The sequence below is a fragment of the Taurulus bubalis genome (genome assembly GCF_910589615.1).
Source record: "Taurulus bubalis genome assembly, chromosome: 14".
Taxonomy (NCBI): domain Eukaryota; kingdom Metazoa; phylum Chordata; class Actinopteri; order Perciformes; family Cottidae; genus Taurulus; species Taurulus bubalis.
Genome location: NC_136602.1, coordinates 8,278,569 through 8,304,039, shown reverse-complemented (window position 1 = coordinate 8,304,039; position 25,471 = coordinate 8,278,569). Strand labels below are relative to the sequence as shown.

At 39.8% G+C, this 25,471-nt stretch overlaps 1 protein-coding gene across 1 annotated transcript; it reads right to left on the bottom strand.

The window, feature by feature from the left end:
- Positions 1 to 19: 19 nt before the first annotated feature.
- On the bottom strand, positions 20 to 24,751 carry oprm1 (opioid receptor, mu 1; the record flags this gene model as incomplete). The annotated part of the gene is made up of 6 exons (XM_079229480.1): positions 20 to 25; positions 462 to 645; positions 968 to 1,146; positions 1,920 to 2,092; positions 3,093 to 3,442; positions 24,483 to 24,751. 6 exons carry the CDS (start codon positions 24,749 to 24,751, stop codon positions 20 to 22), a joined length of 1,161 nt encoding a protein of 386 aa, XP_079085606.1.
- Between the last annotated feature and the right edge of the window lie 720 nt (positions 24,752 to 25,471).

The window sequence follows — 25,471 nt, the reverse complement described above, 5'->3', positions numbered from 1 at the left end:
ACGACCCCTCCAAGGCTAGTCATACCTGCAGAGAGGAGTTTAAAGAGGAGGAGGTTGGTTTATGTTACCTTATATGCAGTATATATATGCAGTGTATACTTATTCTTACGTGAATGTCTGTTCACAGCCATTAACCTAAAATAAAGATTAACGCCACTCTCATGTCTGAATGGTACATTTGAAGCTACAGTCTTAGCTTAGCATAAAGACCAGAAACTGGGGAGAAACTAGTTTTTCTTTGTCCAAAAGTTTAAAATAAGTCTGCTTACATGCTCACAAGAACAAATTGTGTTTCTATGAGAGGCTGTGTGCTCGACTGAGGCATCATATTTACGACAAACAAGAGAGCTGATTGTGTCATTTATCTCTTGAAAGAAAGCAAATAAGCACCTATCCAAATGTGTTGCTCATTTAGTTCCCAGACACAAGTACTGTTATGTATACACACAGACAACGTCTACCTGTTGATTGGACCTGTCTCCTGTGTTGGCACTGTTTTGTTCGCGCTGTGGGAGCTTGCGGCTCGTGAGTCCGGTCCGAGACGAGTTCTGGATCTCCAACACTGAGGGACTCGGGGTGCAGAATTCACGGAAACAACGCTTGAAGTTCTCATCCAGGTAGCCGTAAAGGACTGGGTTCAGACTGCTGCATGAGACAAAAACAAGGTCACAGTTAAGCTATAAAAAATCTGCAATGTAATGTCACCTTTATTTACAGTATAACGTGGGTTGTGAAAACTACAATCAATCATCATCACTCATCTTAAAGTGTTGTATAAAACCATAAACCAACAAATGTATATGATCAAAAAGTCAATACAATTTAATCTTATCGTCTAAGTCATTTTTTTTGTATGAAGAGCATCCTGTCATTAACGCTTTAATAATTTATCTCCGGAAATTTGAGGACAAATCATTTTCAAAATGACAGTGAATATATTTGTCTAAGGCGGATGCGTCGTGCGAACCTGTTGGTGTATCCGAGGGCAATGCAGAAGTGCCAGGTGATAGTCTGCAGCGTGGAGTCGGGGATATTGATCAGAGCTGTGATGATGACAAAGATGTGGATAGGAGTCCAGCATACGATGAAGACGGCAACCACCACCAGGACCATGCGGGTGATTCGACGCAGGTTCCTGTCCTTCTCCTGTGTGTGTGTGTGTGTGTGTGTGTGTGTGTGTGTGTGTGCATGTGTGAAGGAGGTAAGAGGTTTAGTGTTGGGGATAAGTGGGAGAACAACATGAGAGATGAAAAAAAGAGGAAAGCAGCAGAGAAAGGCGAGGTAGGGAAGATATAATGACCGAGGAGTCCCAGAGGAAAGTGGAGGACGTGAGACATGATGGGAGAGAAGATGGTTAGAGGGGGTTGAGAGGAGGAGATAAGGGGAGAGGAACAAAGGCAGAGAAAAAGCTGAAAGGATGATAGAAAGGAAGAAAAGAGATCCAATAAAGTAAAGTCGTGGCTGAAGAGACATGAGTAGGAACACATCATACCTGCAACCACTTTAATTTTCCATTTTTATCAACTGTAAATTAACACATCTTCTTGAGAATAAATACATGTTCTGGAGTCGGCGTTTGGTAAATTTCCGCAAAATATTGTTAGTCTTTTTGTGCATTACCGCAATGAATTAAAACTGAGGCACAACCTCAGGCTTAAGTTGTTTTTCACTAATTGCTTTCTCTTGAGAGCAATGAGTGCACCATATTGGTATGCAAGCTCTGGGCAGCTTTGTATTGTGCTTCATTACTCTAAAAGATAAATCAAATAGTTATTGTGTAAATAGCGCAGGCCATGCACCCGAACGGTTAAGATTTCTCAAAATGATCACTAAGGCTTCCATTCTAAAATCTCCATTTGGATCTCACTGTATGCACTTTTATTGGCTCAAATTGTGTGAAGATAAATATGTTTCTTAACCTGGGAGCCCGACAGCATGCGCACACTCTTCAGCCGGAGGATCATGAGGCCGTAGCAGACGGTGATGATGAGGACAGGCATGATGAAGGCAAAGATAAACACGCAGATCTTCAGCAGGGTGTCCCAGTACCAAGAGGGATGGGGGAATATTAACTTGCAGTCAATGCTGTTGGCTGTGCAGAGTGAGGAGATATATGTTCACAGGTAAATACAGATTTATTACTTCCACATGAGAAATTTCACAATTAGTTATGAACCACTATTATTATTACTTGTCTAGCTCTTTTTAAACATCTGTGATTCCTTCTTCTAAAATGTGTTTAGGAATTTTATTTCCAATAATAATTGATATAAAACGTCACTAAATAGCGACTTCCATCATTTTCTGTCATCTCTCTACAGTCAAACATTTCTAATGAAGATATGAAAATGCCCCCAAAAAAACCACTGTCAGTTCTGAAAGATATATTTTGTGGCGCTGAAGCAACATCTTTTAATACTATGCAAACTGCACTAAAGTCCCTAAATTGCTCATTACTCAGGTCACATTTTAACAATTTCAGTGGCGGTTTCCTCTCCATTAGCTCTGCAATTACACAGAGGTGAAGCCTGACTTTGCAGGTAGCCTCTCGACGATGCAGACAGTTATATTAGTCACCAGCGAGGCATAGAGCATGTAATGGTTATTTTGTGCAACTACACAGAAATACCAAAGCAACTCTTTTGGGTTGACTCCTTTTATTGAGCCTGCTGGAGTACATAATTGCTCTTTAAAGCTGGAATGCAGTGAATTAACTCAATGTCTTTTCTTCCTGTTTTGTGCTTGTATTTGTAGCGAGACCTTATGTTGAACTCATCGTCTTCCAAGGACTAACACAGAATTGAGTACTGTTATGCATGGTTGCTACTTGAGAGTTGGATGCAACATGTTTTGGCTGTTCACTCTCTTCAATTATTTTCTGTTTTTCCGCAAACAACAAATGTTGGGATTAGTTTCAAGACAATTTCCAATAGAAGCTACTTTCATCTCTTTATGGTGGTCGTCATGAAGGATATACAGTATATCTAATTAAGCATCAGATCCTGAATATGTAGAGGCCTCTCATGCAAAGTCTAAACACACTCCCCATTTGAAGTGTAGGTATAATGGTGCTTGTGTGTGCACGTGCTTACGGGAGACAGCGGTGGAGGCCATGAACATTACAGGCAACCCGATGGCAGAGGAGAGGATCCAGTTGCAGACGTTGACAATCTTGGCGTTACGCGGCGTCCTGAAGTCCAGCGCTTTGACTGGGTGGCACACAGCGACGTAGCGGTCGATGCTCATGGTGGTGAGAGTGAAGATAGATGTGAACATGTTGTAGTAGTCGATGGACATCACCATCTTGCACACTATGTCTCCAAACGGCCAGGTCCCCATCAGGTAGTTCACGCTCTGGAACGGTAGCGTGCTGGTGACCAAGGCGTCGGCCAGAGCGAGGTTGAAGATGTAGATGTTGGTGGCGGTCTTCATTTTAGTGTATCTGCACAGAAACCATGGATTTATTACAGAGACGTGTGGAACGCACTACAAGTCGCACGATTGTGTCATCCGTACTGTTGTGTCTTTTTGGAGTCATTTCTGGTTTTGAGGCATTTTCTGTGTCTCTTTGCAGTCTGAGGGGGTCGCATTCATTTTAAATCAACGCTGCTGCTCACGAACAGTTGAGCATTCAATATGGAAATAAAGGTACAATTCAATTATGACTGCTACTTAACAAACTGTAAGTTATAAATGATATAGGTTATGTATGTTAAGGCACAGAACATGGCAAAACTAAGTAAATAAGTATTTTTTCAATTTTCATTTGAGGTAATGATGATAGAGGAAAGCCTCCTCTCAGACTTATACCACCCAAACTCCAAAATAGACCTGGTACACTGGTGTACAAATACAAATCAATAGAACGTCATCTACACAAGTAAAATGTTAAAGTTACTTCATGTTATCTTTTTTGTCCCTGAGCCACAGAAGCAATTCAATTCAATTATCTTTTATCGCCCAAAATCACAAATCACATGTTTGCCTCAGATGGCTTTACAATTTCTACACATACGACATCTTCTCACCTCACATCCGAACAGGAAAAACTCCCCTAAAATAAAACCTTAAACGGGGAGTAAAAAAAGGAAGAAACCTTATGGATAGCCACAGAGGAGGGATCCTTCTCCCAGAGCACCGCTCACAACGATCCAGAAAGTACATAATAAAGACGTACATAATAAAGACGTTCATAAAGACGATGGCACTACAAGGACACAAGTAGAGTGCCAAGAAATGATTTAAATGTGTTGCGTGTGTTTCCGCACAAGAAGAGCCTCAATCGCTGAACACCTTCCTTTCGAGCAACATTAGCAGAACTAGAATGCACTGCTGAAATCCCCCCGTTATTTGGTGTGTTGCAATAGCAGAATGCGCCTCGTGAGCCGGGCTGAAGCCAGCGTATCCCCAGGAGGTTTTGTGAATAATTCAGGCCCCTTGCTTCAGCGACCGGCTCATTTTGTAACAGCAACCGTCGAGTTTAATCAGTTTTAATGACTCAGTTTTAAAAGAAGCTGTCCACAGGAGTTAAGTCCCAGATTGATTGAGGTTTCAGAAGATATCACAGAAAGGACTTTGGGCTGTTTACAGGGCAAACAAAGTTTGCTGAAAGTACAATTTGTCTAAAAAGATTCAGTTTACATGAACAGAAAAAGGTTAAATTCACCACATTGACTAAAAGGACAGATAAAAAATATGCCTTTCCTCAGGTAAACCTGCTTAGCAATATCCAGTAGCTTTTAGTTTGTATCTGATGTCCTTTCCATCAACACAAAGGGCACATAAAAGAGGTAGTTCAAAGACTGAGGAGAAAGAGCATGAGGCACAGAGGAACACAGATAATTGAAATGGCTCGATTGTTTAGAGCTCTTATCAGCAAAGAAATATTTAAGCCTTTGCTGTCCATGTCACAATGAGGTCAGGGAGAACATAGATCACGTCAAAAAGGTCTATCTTGTGAATCATAACCTGTGGACCAAATGGCGAATTAACCCACAGCTCCCATCAGTGCAAACAAAGGCAACAGCGCTGATGGAGCTAACAGGGACTACGTTTGCATGCACACTCATATTTGACTATTATTACGAATATTACAAAATGAATATGGCTCATTTGAAAATTGACTTGTGGGATGCTGATATTATTCAGGTTTTAGGAGCATTCTTTGGAACATTTCTCTCAGCTGGGTTTTTACGGCACTTTGTGACACATGGCCTCTTTCCTGTTTATGACCAGCTGAGTGCGTTGAACACAAACCAATTAGCCGATGGTTTTCAAAGCTGGAGTAGAGATGAATGCTTAAAGGAAAAGCTCATAGTTCTTGACGGAAGGAGAAAAACACTCCAAGCATTATGACATCAACAAGCTTTGGGATAAACACGTGTTACACGTGTTGCATGTGTTACGTAAGTTTTGCAACAAGCTCCTTTTAGGGAAGGTGGTTGAAGGAATGAAAGTGGAGGTTGTGGGAGGCTGTGTTCGCACAGTCGAACGATTCCATCACTGGTGAACAACTTTGGAAAAACATATTTTGACGCAAAGAAGCAAAAGAACAACATTTTTCACGAGCCATGTAAACAGCTTCTTAGGAATATTGTCTTTTTCGGGCCAAAAAATGGAATATTTGTCGCATGAAAATGTAATCAGTGCGACGACATTATCGATTCGGAATAACTGCCAAATGAGCGCAGTGCAAAGCAGCAGACATGAGCTTGCCCATAAAAGCAGTGGACATAGTCAATGAGGCGTCCTCCATTGGCAGTTTTGAAGCCTTCAGTTTGGCATTTTGCAGCCAAAAGTGACACGAGAGGAGGAATTTAAGTACAAGCGAAAGCTAAATAATAATAATTAATTTACTTTAATGAACTGAAAAGACACTGTGAGGGTAAAAGTTATAAAACAAAACCACCGAGCACACCGAGACCAGACAGCAGGGTGGCGACCTGTTCATCACAAGTTGTCACGCTCTAAAGCCTACCCTGCTTTATCGCATATTTTACTCGAAATGGAAACATAATTCACTGAAAGAACATTACTGTAGGAACATAATGCTGTATTGAAGACTAGAAAAAAGCTCCTTTTTGAAAAAAGGCTTCTCTGTCTTTGATGATGTAGCTCATCAGCTGATGAGCCTGGTGTTGTGGTTCCGGCTATAAAGACTCACCACTTGAACATGGAACGTTTTTTCTTTGGCTGACACGGCTGTTGTTTAGTTTAGTTTTCTCCAGACATTTCCACACATGCTGACATTACTAATTACTAACTCTCTACGGTTGTTTAGTTTAGTTATTATTATCCTTTTAATAAATGTGCTTGTATATTGCTTTTAGACTTGTCTGGCCTCATATGTTGCAGCCTTTGAGCCGGACAGAAAACAGACTCCGTGCTGGTGTTATTGGCATTTCTTCCCAAATTTATAAAAATCGGCAACCCTAATCATTTGAGGCCAATTCTTAGATAGTCGACTTTGGGGGGGTATCTACGTCATTAAATACATTGTTTTCTGTAACTGTGTCGCATTACAATCACAGCACAAGACCGTTCTCTCCTTTCCGTGTTCTGGAAATTAAGCTATCAGCAGATTACAAAATCTGGTAAATTAGTGTGCTATTAATTAGTAAATGACTGATTATTTGATGATTTGCTTTCCTACGCTTTGACATGTGTAGATGAAGAATTACGTTTTTTCATTGATCTTATTTAATGGCAGGCTAAATAGTAAGCTAGCTAACGTTAGCTTGCTAATTGTACCATGTTTTCATGAAAACGTTACACTGATTACAAAGAAAGCGCTGAACAGCCGGCCAGTGGCAGTGCTGGTCCCTGGTCCTCGCTGCTATGAGACTACAGCCCTCAGGAAGAGCGCCCGGCTTTGAACCAAATTTAAGGCCAAACGTGTGTATATATATATATATATATATAAATATGTATATATCAAACAGGTGATATATTCGGGTTCAAAATGTCATGCTGTTGCCTTGAATTTCCAATGGCACAACAGTGATCATATTGTTGCCGTCTAATTCCACATAAAGACTATTTATACACATATCCCTGCCGTATTGTTGTTAAATTAATCTGGATACACAAAGTGACAACAATACATTAAACCCACCCCTTTGATTCATTAAACAATACTGTCATTCTATCTGATAAGTAATTTACTGCAATTTTGTTTCAGCACTCCTCAATAATCCCAAATCCTCTTAACCACAAGATGACAGTGAGTTCATTACATTTTGATTAACTTTAACACTGACAGATTAGTGTGTTTGTTATTTCAGGCTTTATTTGAACGGGGACCGAAGCTGTCACCCTACACTGAGTAGTGAGCTAGTGCTGGAGGTAATTTCCACAGTGACTTTGAGACTTCCGTTACATGGCTGCAGATAATAGCTTGTGTTTCTCCTGTGCCTGTCTGAGGCTTGAATTTATCAACATGTAATGGCCTCATCTTATCTGGAAAAACTGAATAAGGTGTTGAATTAATGAGTTTTCAGCATTAATTAATTTTTCGACCTTGACGTCTTGTCACTCTGATCACCCATTTATTGCAACATGCTTTGATTACATAATATTGCAAGAATTCTGTATTACTTTCTGAAACCTGATGTATTTGTTATTATACAGCAGGAATAAATATACAGGGAAATTAATAATGAAAAAGTACTTTTACATTGGATTATGGTTGGCATATTATGTTACAGGCAACTTGGCCAACAATATACATATTGTGTGCAAAACCTGCTACACTATGTCAATAAACAGTGGTCCTCTGAATTGTATTGGATTCACCCTGCTAACATTAGTCAGTAAACCAGTGGTTCTACAACATATTTTTGGTGGATCCTGCAGTTTACTTCTATAGGCTTGGGAGGTATTATGGTATACCAGGGTATTTAGATATTCAATGGTATGAATTTCAATTGATAAGAGAGAGAGAGCCACACCTGATATTCTATAAAGAATCCAAAATGCAAAAATTAGTTGCCAAATATACTTTGGATGGGACGAAGCGGGACCTAGATGGCCGGCCGGAGTACAGTCTAAGTGTGGACAGTCTCAGAAAGCATTGAGTATTGTTCCTGCGACAGATAAATAAGCCAAGATCGGGCCAAGAGAAATATTTCTGGTGTTCCGGTGTAGCCAGCGAATATCTGGGCCAAGACTTCCTTTGCTGTGCGCTGCTCATTGTTTCCAGTCCACTGAGCAACTTGACATGCCAGAATGGAGTTGGCGATGAAGAGTCAATGTGTATGATCTACAAGCTCATTTTGAACCAATAAAAAGCTAAATCTTCTTCAAGCGATAGCTTGTGGGTTCTGAGATTTATTCAACCAAAGCCAGCTTGAACGTAATTAGTCACTACTAAGGTGGACATTTTTGCAATATGCTCAGTTTGTAGCTTCATGTCCTCCATTATGTTGATGGAAATGTAATTTAGATGGCATTACATGCAAATCAGAAGTTTGTAAATTAAATTTCTAGGAGGTAGGTAACAGAAAAGAGCTATCCACCAGCTTGTGTTAAATTCAAAACACTTTAATGAGTTGTGCTTTGCTTGAATTACTTCCGTTTTATCAACTGGCAACACAGAGTTGCGTGGTTAACACAATATTGCTTATTAATTTCAGACCAAGAGTAATCATTTGATAAGTATCATTCATAAAGCAGACACATATCTCCTGTGGATGGTGTCTCATTTTGAGAGAAAACTCCTGATGAGAAAATTCCACATAAACATTGTTTCATTATATTCCAGCAAACAGACCACAAATAGAAATGTTTCCAGCAAATATGCAGCCTACTATTGACAGGAAGAGAAATTGACCGGGAAAGAGAGACACGACAGAAGTAACTAACTACACAGAGTAAATCTTCATTAAGCAAGTCAGTGAGTAAACAGCACTTGACAGCAGAAATTGTTCATTCTGCCTTCAAACTGTACCATAATTTGCTGGTTTTCTGGACCACTAAAGCACAGATAGATGTGCAATAATGGACCTTAAAACCATCCAAAACAGTCCTTTCAGTGAAATCATGTATTATTCATAGCCTTCCATCAACCAATTAGCCGTGATTCCCACCTGAGGGAGTGAGATGCCTTATCATTCCCTCTGTTCCTCATCCATCTTTGTTTCTGCTTAGATGAGAGAGAAAAAACAATAGATCTGATAATGATAGTAAATTATCCCTGTGGGAAGTCTGATACAACACTGGTTTTGAAAACTCATCAGGATTGCTCCCAGTCAGAGAGCCTTCGAGGATGAATTATTCAAACATCAAAATCATTTGACACAGAACAGTGTTCATTTCCCAATTTGAATTACATAAAAAAGTAGGGCAGTTGATAATTGGTTGTTTTAATGTGCAATTATTCTTAATGTGGCCATTTTGGCAAAATTTTAATAATGAGAAAATACTTCAACTTTATCTCTAACCGGACTGAAGACCCAATAATATCTTCTGTGGACACACAAATTATTGAAAAGAGAATAACATTAACCTCTTGCCCGGCTCCCCAATGAGCCTCGTCTGTTGCTCAAACTGCATTGTGGAAACACCGAAAGACCTAATTTGGTCATTATTATTTCAAACTAGATTTTCTTTCCAGTGTTGGGCCCTCAAGCGATCAGAATGGAATTTTCTTTGGTGATACGTTTAGGGTAGCATTTCTTGACGTGGGCGGTACGTCACGTCAGATAGCGCATCTGCTCATCTTTCTATCTTTAAAAAAGGGGCATTGAGGGGTTCTTGGGGGGCGTTAGTGGTCATTTTATCAATATAATTGCTTTTTACCACAATCATGCTTTTATCTGAATTACTTGCATGCTTTTTTGTTTGCGCAGTTCGGAGCTCCTCTGACCCGTAGCTCTGTTGCTGCGTGCACTTCTTAGCTTGGGGAAGCAGCTTTGAGCTGCACTTTATTGGAGATGATGAAGTAAACGTTTGTGGACAATAAGCCAGTGACATTTATTAATCAGAAGTGTTTCACCTTAGTTTTGGTTTTCTACATCCGATGAAGCAAAGCCACTTCTCAAAACGTTGTCTCACGCAGGGAGTCCTCACGGCATGCTGTATGTCATATGGTCTGAAGGGGATAGAGCAATAACATAATGCAGAGCAGACTACAGGGCAGGTCGATTGTTATTGAAATGTTCTGACTTTACAAGAGGAGGGAATGTGTGCTGTCTCAGCAAGAAGAAAATTAGAAAAGCTGCTCTACTTCATATTCATATTTAATTGTCACCTGGTGACTGAATTGTGTGTTTTCCTTTACATAAATAAAGACATTTATACCATAAATTGGTGCGAGAAAAAAATCCTCAGAATGCATGACTGAAATGCTTGGTGTTCATAATCCCCTTCTCTTGTTGAAATGAAACCTTTCAACCTTTGGATGTACTGTTAAATTCATGTAACACTCATAATGAGGTGGTGATTTATATTCACAGGGTTTTTTTGCTCCCTGGGAGAATAACGATGATATTCAAACTGTGCAGTTTAATTAAATGTTACCTTGCATTCAACTACATGCTTTTTAAAATAATGTAACAGAATACTAATAAACATTAATGTTCAGGGTCGAAAACTAGCCAACATTTTTTTATTTGTATAATTACTGGGGCAGTAAAGGACCTGGAAAAATGTTCAGAAACCACCGATTTAGGGAATTAGAAAAGTAATCACCTTTTTGATGATGGTTGAAGTCAAATGTAATCATCTACAAGTAGATATATGATTTACCATCTACTATTTATCTTGATATTTTCGAGCCTGCCCAAACCATCTAAAGAATATGACACACCCGGGAATGAACTCTGAGATGTAATGTTTGTCGTTGGCGCTGTAAGAAGCACAAGAGCAATTGATTTCATTTGTTGTGGTCTTGCTCTGTGTTGCAACCCTTTTAGACCTGTGCAATTAGTATAACATTGTTGTGTTTTCACTTTAATGTTCAATTATCTCCTCAGATGTGTTTACTCGGCACATGTAAGCCAGACCCTTAGGATAAGGTCAAAAGGAAGGACCTTTAGCTGCAAGAACATGTGTAACACCTTATTGTGAATCTGAATAACCACCTGGACCTGGGAGTGACGTAGAGACGCCATTACAGCTCTGGTAGCGGAAGCAACCTGCCAATCACAAGGTAGCCCCATCCTAAAACATACCCTGCCTCATGGTCTAATTGACTCTAAATAGGATCATGATTTACTAAGTGAACGTCATGCTGTATTGAAGAAGACTTGAAACTAGAGATTGAGACCACAAACTCCTGTTCACAATGTTTACTGAGGTAATAAATCAAGTATTTTATCATCGATATCCATACAACCGGACGTCTTTTTGCAACCAGAGGGGTCGCTCGCCCCTGCTGGCTAGGAGAGAGAATGCAAGTTTGAGATACTTCCGCATTGGGTTCACTTTTCACAAACGGACTCTTTCTCAGAATTGGCCTTCTAGGGCCCATTTAAAACAGTAGATGGCATTTTGAGTAATTTTTAACAATTCCTTATTGAATAGAGACTCTTAGTGTTGTTTCTTTATTATTACATTTTTCAGAGAGAAAAAAACACAGCATCCCCCTAAACCTAAAACCTGCCCTTTGGGTAAGTGGAGCACACACATTTATTATAGCAAAACACAGCAATATTTATTGCAAAGGAAAGAAAATAAAACATTATAAAAAGTTATGAAAAAAGACCATAGATAGGCATACATGCAGTATACACACATTACACTGACAGTTATAATAAATATATCCAAATGGACAATACTGAGGATTTTGTTCAGCCATTAATTTAATGGCCCCAGAAATACTTTTTATCACCGACTTACTTTGGGAATGAGATGTCTGTAGCTAAGAGTTTATCCTCTTATTTGTTTTATTTCTGCAGCACAATATTTATCTTAAAACGGTATTTTGACCAACCCTTTGCCATTAACAAAGGTTGCTCCTCCTGCGATTTGAAAATTGCAGGAGGACATATAGCGATTTAGATAACATTTTAAATTTAGACATTGAGATGAAGTTACACATTAAACGCGATTCCCGTCCATGTTTAGACACTAAAACTCTTCATTGGCTCTGTGTGTATCATTGGGATTAACCAGGCTTACCCCAGCTGTTCAATAACAAACAGATTTTGTAATTTATTTCTTCCTGCCAATAATGTCCGAGCCTCGAGTTCAACACAGACACACTATGACGTAAACACACAATGGACAACCAAGCAGGATAGAAAATACATTATGGCCACCGTGTGCTTCACTAAGGACACAACAGTGACCAGAAAGAATGTCTTTCATGTATTTCTGTGGTTAAAAATCTCGGCAGCGATAACAGAAACCTTGTACATCTTGTACATGTGCTGAAAATAAAATATGCTCGAACATTTGGATGTTTTTCAGTGTTCACGTGTTTACTTCACTCCCACTATCTGAGGCTGTCTAATGGGTTCAACAGCAGCCTCTGTATATCACCTCCACTTCCCCTAAAGAAAAATGTGAAACCTTAACAGAAACTAGATTCAGTTTTAGTTTGATTTAGTTAACCGCCCAGTAATAAATCATATAAGCAAAGTGATTAGGAGAAAAGGAGATCAGGCTTTTAATTTGTGTTAAATGAGATTTTATCAAAGTTTATTAAAATAAATCTGGATCAGAATTTGTTATTTATCACAGCTAATGTCCTGCTCATCGTTAGTGGATTTTAAATTAAAAAAGATGATCTAGTGTGTTGTGGCCTGGCGCTGGGTTTATTGTGTCAAATTGATAATTTTGTGATGCTCACAGATATTAAGAAACATGGCAGGACATGTGAAGCTACCACATAAACACCAGTGTGAGCTTTGTTTATCTTTATTCGGAACAAACCTTTAGTAAAGCCGACAGTCATAATAGTTCAACAAATGTCAAGGAGAAAGCCCCACACTTGTGGTCAACAGTTTGGAACAGCAGCTGATTCATTTTCATGGCCCTTGTTGCACGGCAAGATAAACATAATTCATCAGTAGTCTGTGATGCTGGCCTGTGTAGGTGTAGCCCCGGGTATGATTCATGGGCTTCTGCTGGGTGCAGATAAACCATTTACGCCTGGGTGCAGGAGCAGAGGCTGCTCATGTGAACAGACATCTGCATGCCTCTGGCTCTGACCATTAACACTGGTTAGACAGACTCTGAGTGTTGGGCATGTGTTTCTAGGATTTTTTGTTTTGTTTTTTTGCCTTGAACCAATCCTGCTCATTGATTTGCAACATGCACAATGGGCTCATTCACCCAGAGATATTAAAGGCATAGTCACTATGGTATGAAAGGTTTTGCAAAGGTTTATATTATCTTGACTAGGGCTGCAACTAACGATTATTTTAATAATTGATTAATCGGTTGATTATTTTTTCGATTAATCGGATAAAAAAACAAAAAATTAAAAAATCATTAATTTTCAACCCTTTATTCAAAAACAGAACCGACAGTGCAAAACATCTTCAGAAAGCACAAACAAGTTGCTACTTGAACATCCCTGAGCTGTTAATTAAAAAAATAAAATACAAATGGACTAACACTAAAAACATACACATGTATGCTTTACATCTGCCAAATGTGAGCCCTTTTTACTGTAATTGATCTCCTTGGAGCAGAGGCTGCATTTAGCATACCCTGCTTTATCAATATGTATGAAACACGTTGTTGGCTAAGCCCAACTACGTGATTTGCTTCATTCTACTTTGAGTAAAAAAATAAAAACCTGCAGCCAGATCCGCCAGTGTGCCGGATTTAACGTTAACGAGTGACAGCGACAACCAGACCGGGGGGTTACGGCATGTTTCACCACGTTACGTTTTTTTACAAGCAAGACTGAACTGTAACGGAACATAACGAAACTTTAACGCCAACACTACCCAAACACGTTAGCTAACGTGATAGCAAGCTGACTAGCTTCCATTAAAAAGAAGTTTGAGGGAAATGAAGTCGCTGTAGACATCTTAACTCTGATTGGCCAAAACTCAACACGTCAAAGATGTTCTATTTTTGTGAAGATCACGATTTAAACTTTTCTTAGTGTCTCACTCCAATCTCATAAACGCTGGCAGGCCAGTTGCTCTGCTCCGCTCTTTTTTTTTCTTCTCCGCGACTTATTGACTGCCGTAATAATCGCGCGACACAACGAATTGATAATAAAATTTGTTGCCAACACTTTTGATAATCGATTTTTATTGATTTTATCAATTCGTTGTTGCAGTCCTAATCTTGACGTATATATGTAGGCTATAATTACATTTCAAAGTGATACTGTGAGGCTGTAATATTCACCTGACAGACAACCAGATGAAACTAGATGTATTCAGTGGATCACCAGCGTGAATAGATATCATCATCTGGGTCCATAAATAGAGTCAGTGCATAATTTCATGTCAATCCCTCCAATAGTTCTTGAGGTATTCCGGTCAGAACCAACGTGGTAGACCAACGTTGCAATCCAAAGAGCCATGTTTTTCGCTAGCAAAAAAGTGTAATAATAATTTATGTTTGTTGCAAGCTACAAATGTAAACTCTTCACTGTGCTTGAGACGTTTTGCCATACTTACATACAAACAAATACAAGAACACAAAGCGTATCATATATATGGACAGTGGTTTTGAATGATTTCAAAACTTTCTACAGAGGTTTTTAAACTTACATTTTTCGCTATGAATCTGAGTCTATCTGGTATCTATTATATCTGCTGTGAGTCCAGGGTGACTAAAGCTGCGTCCTCTGGAGATACAAACGTTTCTACTTTTCATGCCTTCAGGGGATGAGTGTTTGAAACTCAGTGGAATATTCTATTGAATTTGATTAAAAAGGAAGGGTCAATCCAGTTAAATTTAATTTGATTATGGAAAAGGTAAAGAGGACTTATAAGGTAAATAATTCAACTACAGTAGGTTTATTAGTTAATGTTAAATAAAATGTTTGAAAAAATAATGCTCGTATAACATTTACCATAGACTGATTTGTCAAATGACTTCTCTCTTTTGTCTACATGTAAGAGCTTTATTAGTGTTAATGTGTTTACACACAATATTACCTTATAAGCTTAAAGCAAGCTATCTGTATATTTATCTTGGAAATCCCCTCAGTAAATGGAAGCCATTAGAAAGGGCACCAAGGTGAATATGCAGCAGCCTTGTCAGTAAATGGCTTCACACACACATTGGCAGTGACTATGGTAGACTCAGTGAGATATAGCATTGTTATTCTGACACTGATATAAAGGCTCTTAGAGATGTTTCAAATGTATCATGATGACACTTCAACCTCTCAAGGAAAGTTTCTATTGGCTGCCACCTAAATAGAAATCAGCTCAAAAGAGAAAAATATTTATTTAGAGACTTTAAGCAGTGCCAGACATATACATATTCTGATATAATAGCAAATAATCACATTTAGCTATATGTGTTTGAAAGGAAAGCCTCAAAATGTTTTAGCTCAAGGCATTACATTATTTTGGCACATGGGTAAAGAATTAAATAGAAATGGCAAAGGGTGGCATTCAAAATCAATACATTTTTTTCTTGCCAAATGGGCCCATTCGGATATTTTATTTCAATAAAAAAAGACATATAATGTCATACATGAAACAAAATATACATGTCTTTTTTTAATTGAAGTAAGACTCAAATGTGTCCAAAACAAACCATCAAATTATGTTGTGTCAATTAATTGTTGCTAGCTTGTTAGCCATAACAAGTTAATAAACTAAATGTTCCAATTGCTATGAGTTTGTTTTAGTCTTCATGTCGTCTTGGGTCAAAAGTTGCTTTTTGCAGCTTTATGTACGAAGAAAAAAGAAAGAATGTATCAGAAAAATGTGTTTAAAAATTCCCCATACATTTCTCAGATCTCTCCTGCAGCGCTGCTCTCCATCTGTATGCTCAGTATGTTGCAATTATAGGTTTGCTAAACTATTTCTTACGGTCTGTTCGCGCCGCCTCAAACGCGTCAGTCGCGTCGCCCAGCGGAAAATTCTGTCCGGTGTGAACACTGCATTAATACGTTACTTTCAGTGGAGGTTCAGGGACATTGACAATAGGACGACATTCATTTTTCTTGTTGAAGGCTGAAAATCTAATTGACTTGACATTAGTGTCTCCTGGAATGACAGGATAATAAACAAAACAAGGAATAAAAGCAAACAATGGAGTATGTCTAAAAAAAATTGGCACAGCACTTCCAAGTCTGAGCAAATCATTATTTTAAACACTTTTAACCTTTCATCATTACAAGACCTGTGTTGTCATAGAAACGCTCAATACGTGATAACATTATTTATTACCCCTGAATCCCTGGCTTGAAAGGAGGAGTTTGTGTCTGATGATTTAATGACTGATGACTTTGATAACAAGAGTAATCGAGCACAGCTGCTGTTTTCATTTAAGCACCAGAGATACGGCATGTGCAAAAGGATTGGCAAGTTAAATAAAAATAGTGTGGAGAATATCAGCCAAAAATACTTGAGCGACAGGAAAGAGTATTTTGGGGGGATGGAGAAAGTGGGCTCTATGTGTGTAACAAGTGTGTGTGTGTGTGTGTGTGTGTGTGTGTGTGTGTGTGTGTGTGTGTGTGTGTGTGTGTGTACAGACATTTTAAGGGGCTGTTGCTGTAATGTCTATGTCGGGTCCTAAAAACAGACATACTGGACTGTTTTGTACTGGACTGTATTGCACCTGAACAGGTTAATGCCTGAGTTCAAACTTGTTTTCCTCCAACAGGTACAAATCTCCCCTTTTTTCTGTTTCCTTGCACTAGAAAACACACAATCATGTGCTCTCTGATGTAAACATTTAACATTTAATGAAAACATCCATCAACCGTGAGAGACGTATTGAACGCTCCTGATTGGCCTGACTGAAATTCATGGACGCATAAAGACGGACTCCAACGGGGTGGAAACTCGTGTACGTGCACACATGCTGATGAAAGAGGTGGTAGAAAATGCCTGGTAATCGTTTCAAATCATCCGCAGACATGGCTTTCTTTACAGTATAGTTGACAAAATAATCATATATTTGTATTTCTGTTCTGTGACAGTCTTATTTTAACAGATGCCTTTAGCACGTATGTATGTTGCTGTGTGATGTTTTGGAATTTGCAGTTTTTGTGAAAATTGTGAATGTTAGTGTAAATGGTTGTCCATCTCTATATGTGAGGGTGAACCCTTCCTTTGCACAATGTTTTTTCAAAAACAACAAGATTTGCCTTTGCCCAATGTCAGCTGGGATCAGCTCAACGCTTTATCCTAAATATGATAAACGGTTTGGATAAAGGAATGGGGAAAAACTAAAACAATCAAATAATTCTAATTATTATTATTTTTATAATCTAATTCTGTAGGAAATAGAAGAAAAAAATCAGAAAAGGACCTGTTGTTAACTTGTTTTGTCTCGCAATGAAAACCAGAACAACCCAAACAGGGCCTCCTTAAGAGATGCTTGAATTGAACATGTAAAACACTTCAAACAGCCTCCAAATGGGAAAATCTAGAAAACAATGGCATAAATCACACACACCACATGTATTCAACAACCACTGCATTGTGTTCTGTTTATGGGTTTGAAAATAGTTGCCCACTTTCTATTATGTGGGTTTTCCATCGCTGAAAATACGACAAAAAGGAACAGGAAACTAATTTAAGCCAATCCTATATGGAAGCAGGGACCTCAAGAAGAGTTTATCAGCTTGTTGCTTAGGAACACTTTTGTTAATGTGCTGAAAACCTTCTACAAATGGTCTCTTTGTGACCACCTTGGCCCCCCCGGCCTTGAACGAACATTTAATAAGTGCAAATGTCGTACACAGTTTGGTTTGAAAGCAACAACTTTTACTGCGGCGGAGGTCATCAGTTGACCTCTTTGGATTGGTTTGGTTTGCTCACCCATGGTGCTTTGGCACCAGTAAGCCCTTCTGGTTATTTTTGAAAAGATTATAAGACATACAGAAGCCTTTCAGACAGTGAGGCGGGGTGTAACAACATTGTCAAACTGATTTGGAGAACAAATCTGCGATACCCTCTGGTGCGTTGAAATGCCAGCCTTCATGAAGAAGGAGATGTTTAACCATACCTGTCATAGAGTATAAAGAGCAGAATGGGGGCAAGTGGGTGAGTCACTTTGTAATTGACAGATGGACAAAAGAGCCGTGAGCATTCATAAATCATCAAGTAGAGAAAGAGACAAAATCAGTCTTTTGTTCTCTTGTCTGGTTAATCATCGCTCCTTCGTTCTGTCTCAGACATCCTCAGTGCAGAGCAGTGGCCGTCGCTTCATTCCTCGAATAAATACCCTTTTTAATCTCCTAAACTAAGTTTTACAACCTTATGAAACTGGTCATGAGTGAGTGAGGTTCTCTTTCTATGTCTCTCTGTCTTTTGTTCTTTTTCCTGAATTCAACAGAGACCAGACCTCCTGTTGAATCCAGACTGACAGGGCTCTAATTCTCCAGCGGTCATGTGGCGTTAACGAGCTCATTTCTCATATATATATATATATATATATATATATATATATATATATATATATATATATATATATATATACACACACACACACAGGAATGACAGACTAATTACCTCTCTGCACTGTCTCCTCATAATTGTCTCCCAACAAGAGATGAAGACTCTGTACCAGAAGGAGCAGCATGCAGCATCCTTTTCTCTCAGAGTCTCACAGTTGAGCTGTCAAACTTTTATTTATGCTAAACACTCAACTCAAGCAATTCATCGTCATAATTTGATAGTTATATTATACCGGTGGTGAAGGTTAAACCCTGGATACATGTTTCTCGACTCACTTTATGCAAAGTGGAATGTCAGTACTTTAAAGCAAACAAAATAATTGCAGCATTAAATCCACAGCAGTTATTTAGCTATCCGCTTGCTGTTTGCAACAGAAATCAAGGCCATTGTGCTCAATGGCTGCATGTTCAGCGCTGTGCAGCTGTTGAAAAACTAAGGTCAGAGTGCCCAGCCTCAAATGTTTACAGCTTGAGAAGAGGAAAGAGAAGGACGTGCCAAGCACTGTGCACTGTGCACAAAAACACACAAAGGAATGCAACTCTGAAAGAGGCTCAGGGCGGCTGTCGGGTCAGTCTGTTTATCTTCACACCTCTTTGGTGTTTACCTAAAAGATGCTCCGCCTCTCTGTCTTCACGGTCACGTGACAAGAACTTGCATCTGTCATGCATGAGGGTTTGCTTGAATTCTTATGAAAGGTATCGACAGTTTTCAAGCAAGCGGGATCTTTTCAAAGGAACCGTCATCAAAGAGACGCTTTGAAAATAGTAAAGTCAGTTATCCAAAGGGTTGATTTTTATGCAATGTTTCTGGATGAAAAAGATGTTACGCATATCCAGGGACTAATGTAAGGTAAATAGGGAGAATCCATTATCTTTAATGCCACAAACCTCCCGTTACTTGAAGTTGATAATTATAGTGTATAATAAAAAAAAACCTGATTTTTAGTTTTGCAAGTGTGGCTGATTTTAAAGGGTAGCTTTACAAGCCTGTCTAATCACAAAGCTGACATGCCTGTATGCACATTGAAAGGAATAGCCTTTTGTTGACTATAAGCATTCCTCCTGTCCATACTGGCCTAAAGGAAATCCTTTTCTAACGCGTATCAATGTGAGAGATGGAGCACTAAACAGTAAAAATGAATTGTGAAGTTCAGCTGAAGTGAATATAAGGCTTCCAGTCGTCTTCCAGTTATAGTCTTTTTAGTATGCATTTCCCTTTTTGTGCTTCCTTGGACATTATTTTCTTGCTGAGCATTGGCTGAAAGGAAATTGGTCCTGAAAAGAGTCAGACAGTTAACTTCAGCTGAACTTTAGAAGTCATTTATGCAAGATTTACTATCGACTTTATCTCACTTACATTAACAACGGGTATGCCACTAGTGTTTTTAAACAGACTGTGAAAGAATGTGAGGCTAGTCTTTACATTTACAAAGATGTTTTTGTTTGGTTACAATCGGTACAAGCACTATAAATGATTTTAAGAAGCAACCCGACTATAGACAGCACACAAACAGCGGTGCTCAGTTGTTTGAAAGTCATCCTGGGACTATTCGTCATGTCGGGCAGTGGGAGCCACGAGAAAACCATTAGAGAGAACCATTAGTGGGGATCTGTGACATCCGTCTAGTGAAGCAGATTGTGTTGACGCTCATCATAACATCGTATTTCATGTGACTGGGTTTCAGACTCAGATGTTTAGAAGCTACTCTGACATCCTGGAGTAGGGTCATGGAACATTTGTGAAGATGCTACAGAATCGCACATGGTCACGTTTGTTGTGCCGCTTCGTACGGTACGGTTTTGGGGGTCGGCTGTATCTCATGAGGAGAGTGGTCGTCCTGTAACCTCGAGGTAGCCGGGTTCGATCCCCAGTCTCCCCATAGTTCGCATGTCGAAGTGTCCTTGAGCAAGACACTGACTCCCAGTTGCTCCCCGGGTGCCTCACGGCAGCACACTGCTCCTTAATACTAAGGATGGGTTAAATGCAGAGACCAATTTCTCCAAGAGGATTAATAAATAATAATGTCTTCTTGTGCTAACGGCCCTTTGCTGCAGCAGGTGAGCACATACAAAGTTTGCCTTGGCCGCTGAATGTGACCAACCAGGTGAAGCTGCTCATCTAGCTGGATGGCGCAGGGAGGGAAAGGAAGGGGGACGAAGTCGTTTCGCATTCATCATGCTCGAAACGCCTTTCCAGTGTTTCCATGGTTACAGGAAGCACTCTGAACTGGCAGCATATATTCCTTGTGGAACCCAGCAGCTTGCTTTTCAGCCGCAATTGATTTTTCCGATTGCTGCGTGTCTGCTTGTGTTTGTTTGCTCACAAGACGTTTGCGGCTGTAAGTGCAGGGTGAACAGACAAGGGACAGGGAGACAGTGAAAGGACAGGGAGATAAAGAAGGAGGGAGAAATGTTTTATGGCTCTAAGGTTAGTGTTAGGTCAGTGCTTTAGAGGGGCGGGGGGGACATCCCTCATCCATCGATGTCTCTATTTAATCTTGTAAGAATGAATTCAAGGCCATGGCTGTGAAGTGGGATGAAGAGTTCAAGACTACATTTCCATTTTACAGTAAATAGTCACTGTGCATCATTAGCTAAATGGCTGTTCCCTCTCTATCTATTGACACAGAGAGAAAAGACCAAAGGTCCGGCAGAGAAAAGAGAGAAAGAAAGAGGTCTCTGAATGTTAATGAACCTGACGGGCTGTGCTTCTCAAAAGAATGAGACATGTCCTTTACTTTCCTCCCAATTGACCCCTCTTGAGCGCCGACTGGCCAATCACAGTGTAGCATCAGCCAGCTCTGACAATGAACTGGCTCTGCTCCATAGACTCGCATGCAAGAGTTTCAGATTTACCTTATTTTCAGGCTGGTTTTGTGAATTTCGAGCTAGTCAGGGTTAAAGATTGTGTATTAGTGATACTCGTTACCTGGAGAGGTTGGAAGGAGATATATGTTTCTAAAACGTTACGTTTCTACGTCAAAACCTGTGGAGCTAATACTAGCATCATTAACTAAGGTAAGAAGGTATACGTAATGTATACACATGATGTTTTTGTTTTTTAATGATCGTAAAAGTGTATAGACCTGCCCGGCTTTATAGGAACCATGTTATTTTGCCAGGTTCACTTTTACACCTTGATCTGAAGGCTCTAGCTTCTATATATATATATATATATATATATATATATATATATATATATATATATATATATATATATATATATATATGTATTTTTGTTCCTGTTTTCACCACTGAATCTGCTTTACATTCAGGATATAGCCTTCAAACGCACATTGTAAAAAAACACTCCAAAAACTGCCAGGGTAGCAGTGGGCCTTAGCGAAGGGTACATTTCCTAAAGTTCTCATTCAGGTGAAATCTTCTCATGAATGCCTGCACACATACTGGTTGGTTCCCATTCCATCACCGTCAATCACCGTCGAGAGATGGCAAGGGACGGGTGTCGCCCTAAATCTGTGCCCACAAAACAGCCAAGGATGAGAGAGCTCAAGCTCAAGTAATGTCCCTCACATCTATCATCTGCTTTGGAGACAAACTACTGTGGAATACATAATGCAAGCTTGTATACCAACTCATACATCATAAACACTCTTGTACACTTGCCAGACAGCTGCAGACATAAATCCCATCCTTAAAATGATGCTGGCGCATAACTTATACTTCACTTATGTTTGCCCGGTGCTCGCCCTTTGTTGTCCACTTCATTTTGTTGCTATGGCAGTGGCAGAGGTGGAAGTAATGAGTAACATTCACGCCCTGAAACTGTAACACAGTCGTTGTTTTATTGGCTAATTTATCCTAATTTCTGTTTAAAACCACTGAGGAAGGTAGTTTTCTATTCATCATTGATAATCAGTTATATACACAGGCTGCTAATGGCCGTCTACAGAAAATTAATGTATTGCTGATTTGGACATTAGGGCTCTGTGGTGCTGTTCAAGTCCCACTAGTCTGCATAATTTGACATGTAATGCACTTATGTATAGACTTAAAGTGTTCTTTCATTAAATAGTTTTATCATATAACATAATCATCATATACCCTCCCTTTAAACATGGTAATGTTAAAGCAACAGTGCTTTTACGTAATGTATTCTAATACTTTCCATCCATGGCTTGATGGACAGATCTGCTGGAAGTAATTTTGGGTTCAAAACATCAGGCATAGATGCAAAAAAACGCCTGTGTAGATGTGTGCATTCTTTAGCAAAACAGAACTATTTGGGGAAGCACTCAGACGGAGACGGAGGATGTGTGCAGTCTGGCAAATGAACATTTGCTTGATGCTGCATCTGCCCTGGAAAAGGTGGAGAAGTGAGGAGAATAATGGGTGTAATAAAGTACAATGGTTATATATTATAGCAGTAATAGAGAAGTAAATACAAATGGAGAAGTCTTCTCTTCTCTTAACGCTCTAATTTATATAATTAAATGGTGTCGTTACAATTTTAAAGCAATTCAAGCACCTGCCTGACAGCAAGCACTCCACTCTGCCACTCTTCACTAATTCTATCAGACCTTCAAAGTGAATAATCACAAGGTGGGAAAATGAAGGTGGACCACTCTCTTTCATCTCCATCCTTCTCAGCTCCCTCAGTGCTCACCATCAATCTCTCTCCCCTCAAGCCTCGTCTCCTGTCCAGCTTTTTTCTAAGTTCATCCCTCACCGTTTCTGTCCTCCTTCTCCTCCTCCAATCGACTTGTATTACCTGAAAGAGGCTCATCTAGAAATCGCGTAGCTTTCGCTGGGGAGCACTGAATCAATATGAATCTCAGATTTTCATGTGTGATTGTTGATGTTATGAGCACAATAGGTGATTTGTTTGATGTATGTCTTAAATTGTCTTGTTTTTTATATGTATTATATTGGGAAATTCCATCTTATGTGAGACCTTTGAAATGATAGACCTTCCTTATGAGTTATTTCAAGAGATTTTAGTCAATTTGTTTCTCAAAGTCTCAAAAAGGTTAATTTAGTGTGTAAAATGACTGTGGCCAGTGAAATGTTTAATTGGTGGACCACTCATCATGAATTATGATCTCTTACTTCTTATGACAGGTTATTAAAGAGAATAAAAGCTCCCCCTGTAATGAGAACTTGACAGCTTGACACTGTTTTAAATATCAATTAATGAGATGTCGACATGTAAGCTGAGAGAACAGATTCGGCTTGAAAGTGGCCTATTTAAGACGGGGAAGGAATGGGCGACGTATTGGAACATTAAGTCTTTTAAGTTGTTTTATGATGTTTATGATTGTTTTAGAGACCAAATAATACTCACCAATATACTTATCTTACGTAATGCAGGAGTTGAGTCTAAAGCAAGCCATTGGGTTAACTTTCAACACATCAGTTGTGTGGCACATTGTTTTAAAAACATTTCCAAAACTATTCTCTAACCTCTCATCTGATTTACATGGAAGTGGAATAAGCATCACCACAAACAAGGGAACAAACGCCACTGAAGCAACAGTGCATATGAAGACAAGCGGCATCTGACTGGATTAATGGTGCATGGTGTGGCTTAGCACTCACAAGGGAGTGATGTGCTGCATTTTGCCACATCAGTGCGATCTTCCAGTTTAGTAATGGTATTGTGCATGAAACAGACAGAAGGAACATGCATTATGCATTATTCCTCTGTTGTGTAAAACTCATTTCCTCGGCATCCCCTCTTTGCGCGCTGGAGCAACTTGATGGAGGCATTTTACGCACGAACGGCAAGCTGAGCTGGCAGGCTTGTCAACACAGCATTCACATGGTCTCACTCGGCCTCGTAAACACACACGCGCGCGCGCACACACACACACGCGCACACTCATGGTTAATACAGCAACAGGTTGCTGTTTAGAAAGTGTAAAATGCCGAACACAGTGGCTCGTAAGTACTTTGCTAGTCTTACCTGACGATGATATACATGACGAGCACGTTTCCAACCAGCCCCACCACGCACACGATGGAGTAGAGCGCGGTGATGATAATGGCTATGATAACCGGGTTGGTGTCGTCCTGCAGGCTGCCGGGCATCCTGCGGTCCCCGTCGCATCGCGCCTCCGCGAGGCTCGCGTTGTTGTTGCTGTCGGTGAAGTTCCCACAGAAGCTGCCGTTGCCGTAGAGCGCGGGGAGCTGGCCCTGGTTCCTCGGGTCCGACAAGTTGCTCGCGCTCTCCATGGTCCTCGTTCGGTTATGTGCCGTGTGGGTGCTGCTCGGGTGCTGCTCGGGTGCCTGTGATGCCCCGCTGGGTGCTCGTCTGTAAAGCGCCGGGTGTTCGTAGCGTTAAATCTCTCACCGTGTCGAAGAATGTAGCCCCGTGCGATGAGGGTGAGCACGAGCCTGCGCGAGTCTCCGTTCACTAAACGACCCTCGCGCGGCACAGCGAGCCTGCACAACAAAAGCGACGACGTGAGAGTTCGCTCCCTTCATTCCTTCCTTGTTGCCTTCCTCTCTTCTTTCCCTTTTCCCTTTTTTTTCTCCTTCCTATACCTCCTTTCTTTTCTTTTGCTCCCATTGGTTTCAGCCTTCATTTTTCCTTCCTTTCTCCATTTCTTGATATTTTGTTTTTCTCATCCTTCCATTTCCTTTTCGTATTCTCTTTCTTTTTCCACCATCAAACCTCCCTTGTCCCTGTCCTTCTTTCCTGGTTCCTCCTGTCTTTTTTTTTTTTTTTAATGGACAGTTTTACAAAGTGCTTTAACTTTAATAGCACGTCTTAAACACACACACACACACACACACACACACACACACACACACACACACACACACACACACACACACACACACACACACAAAGAGAAAGAGATATGTACACCTTCTTAACCAAACTTGAATTATAATAAAATATGCATTTTAACATCAGATAAATTGTACCTTCAGATTATCCAATATTTG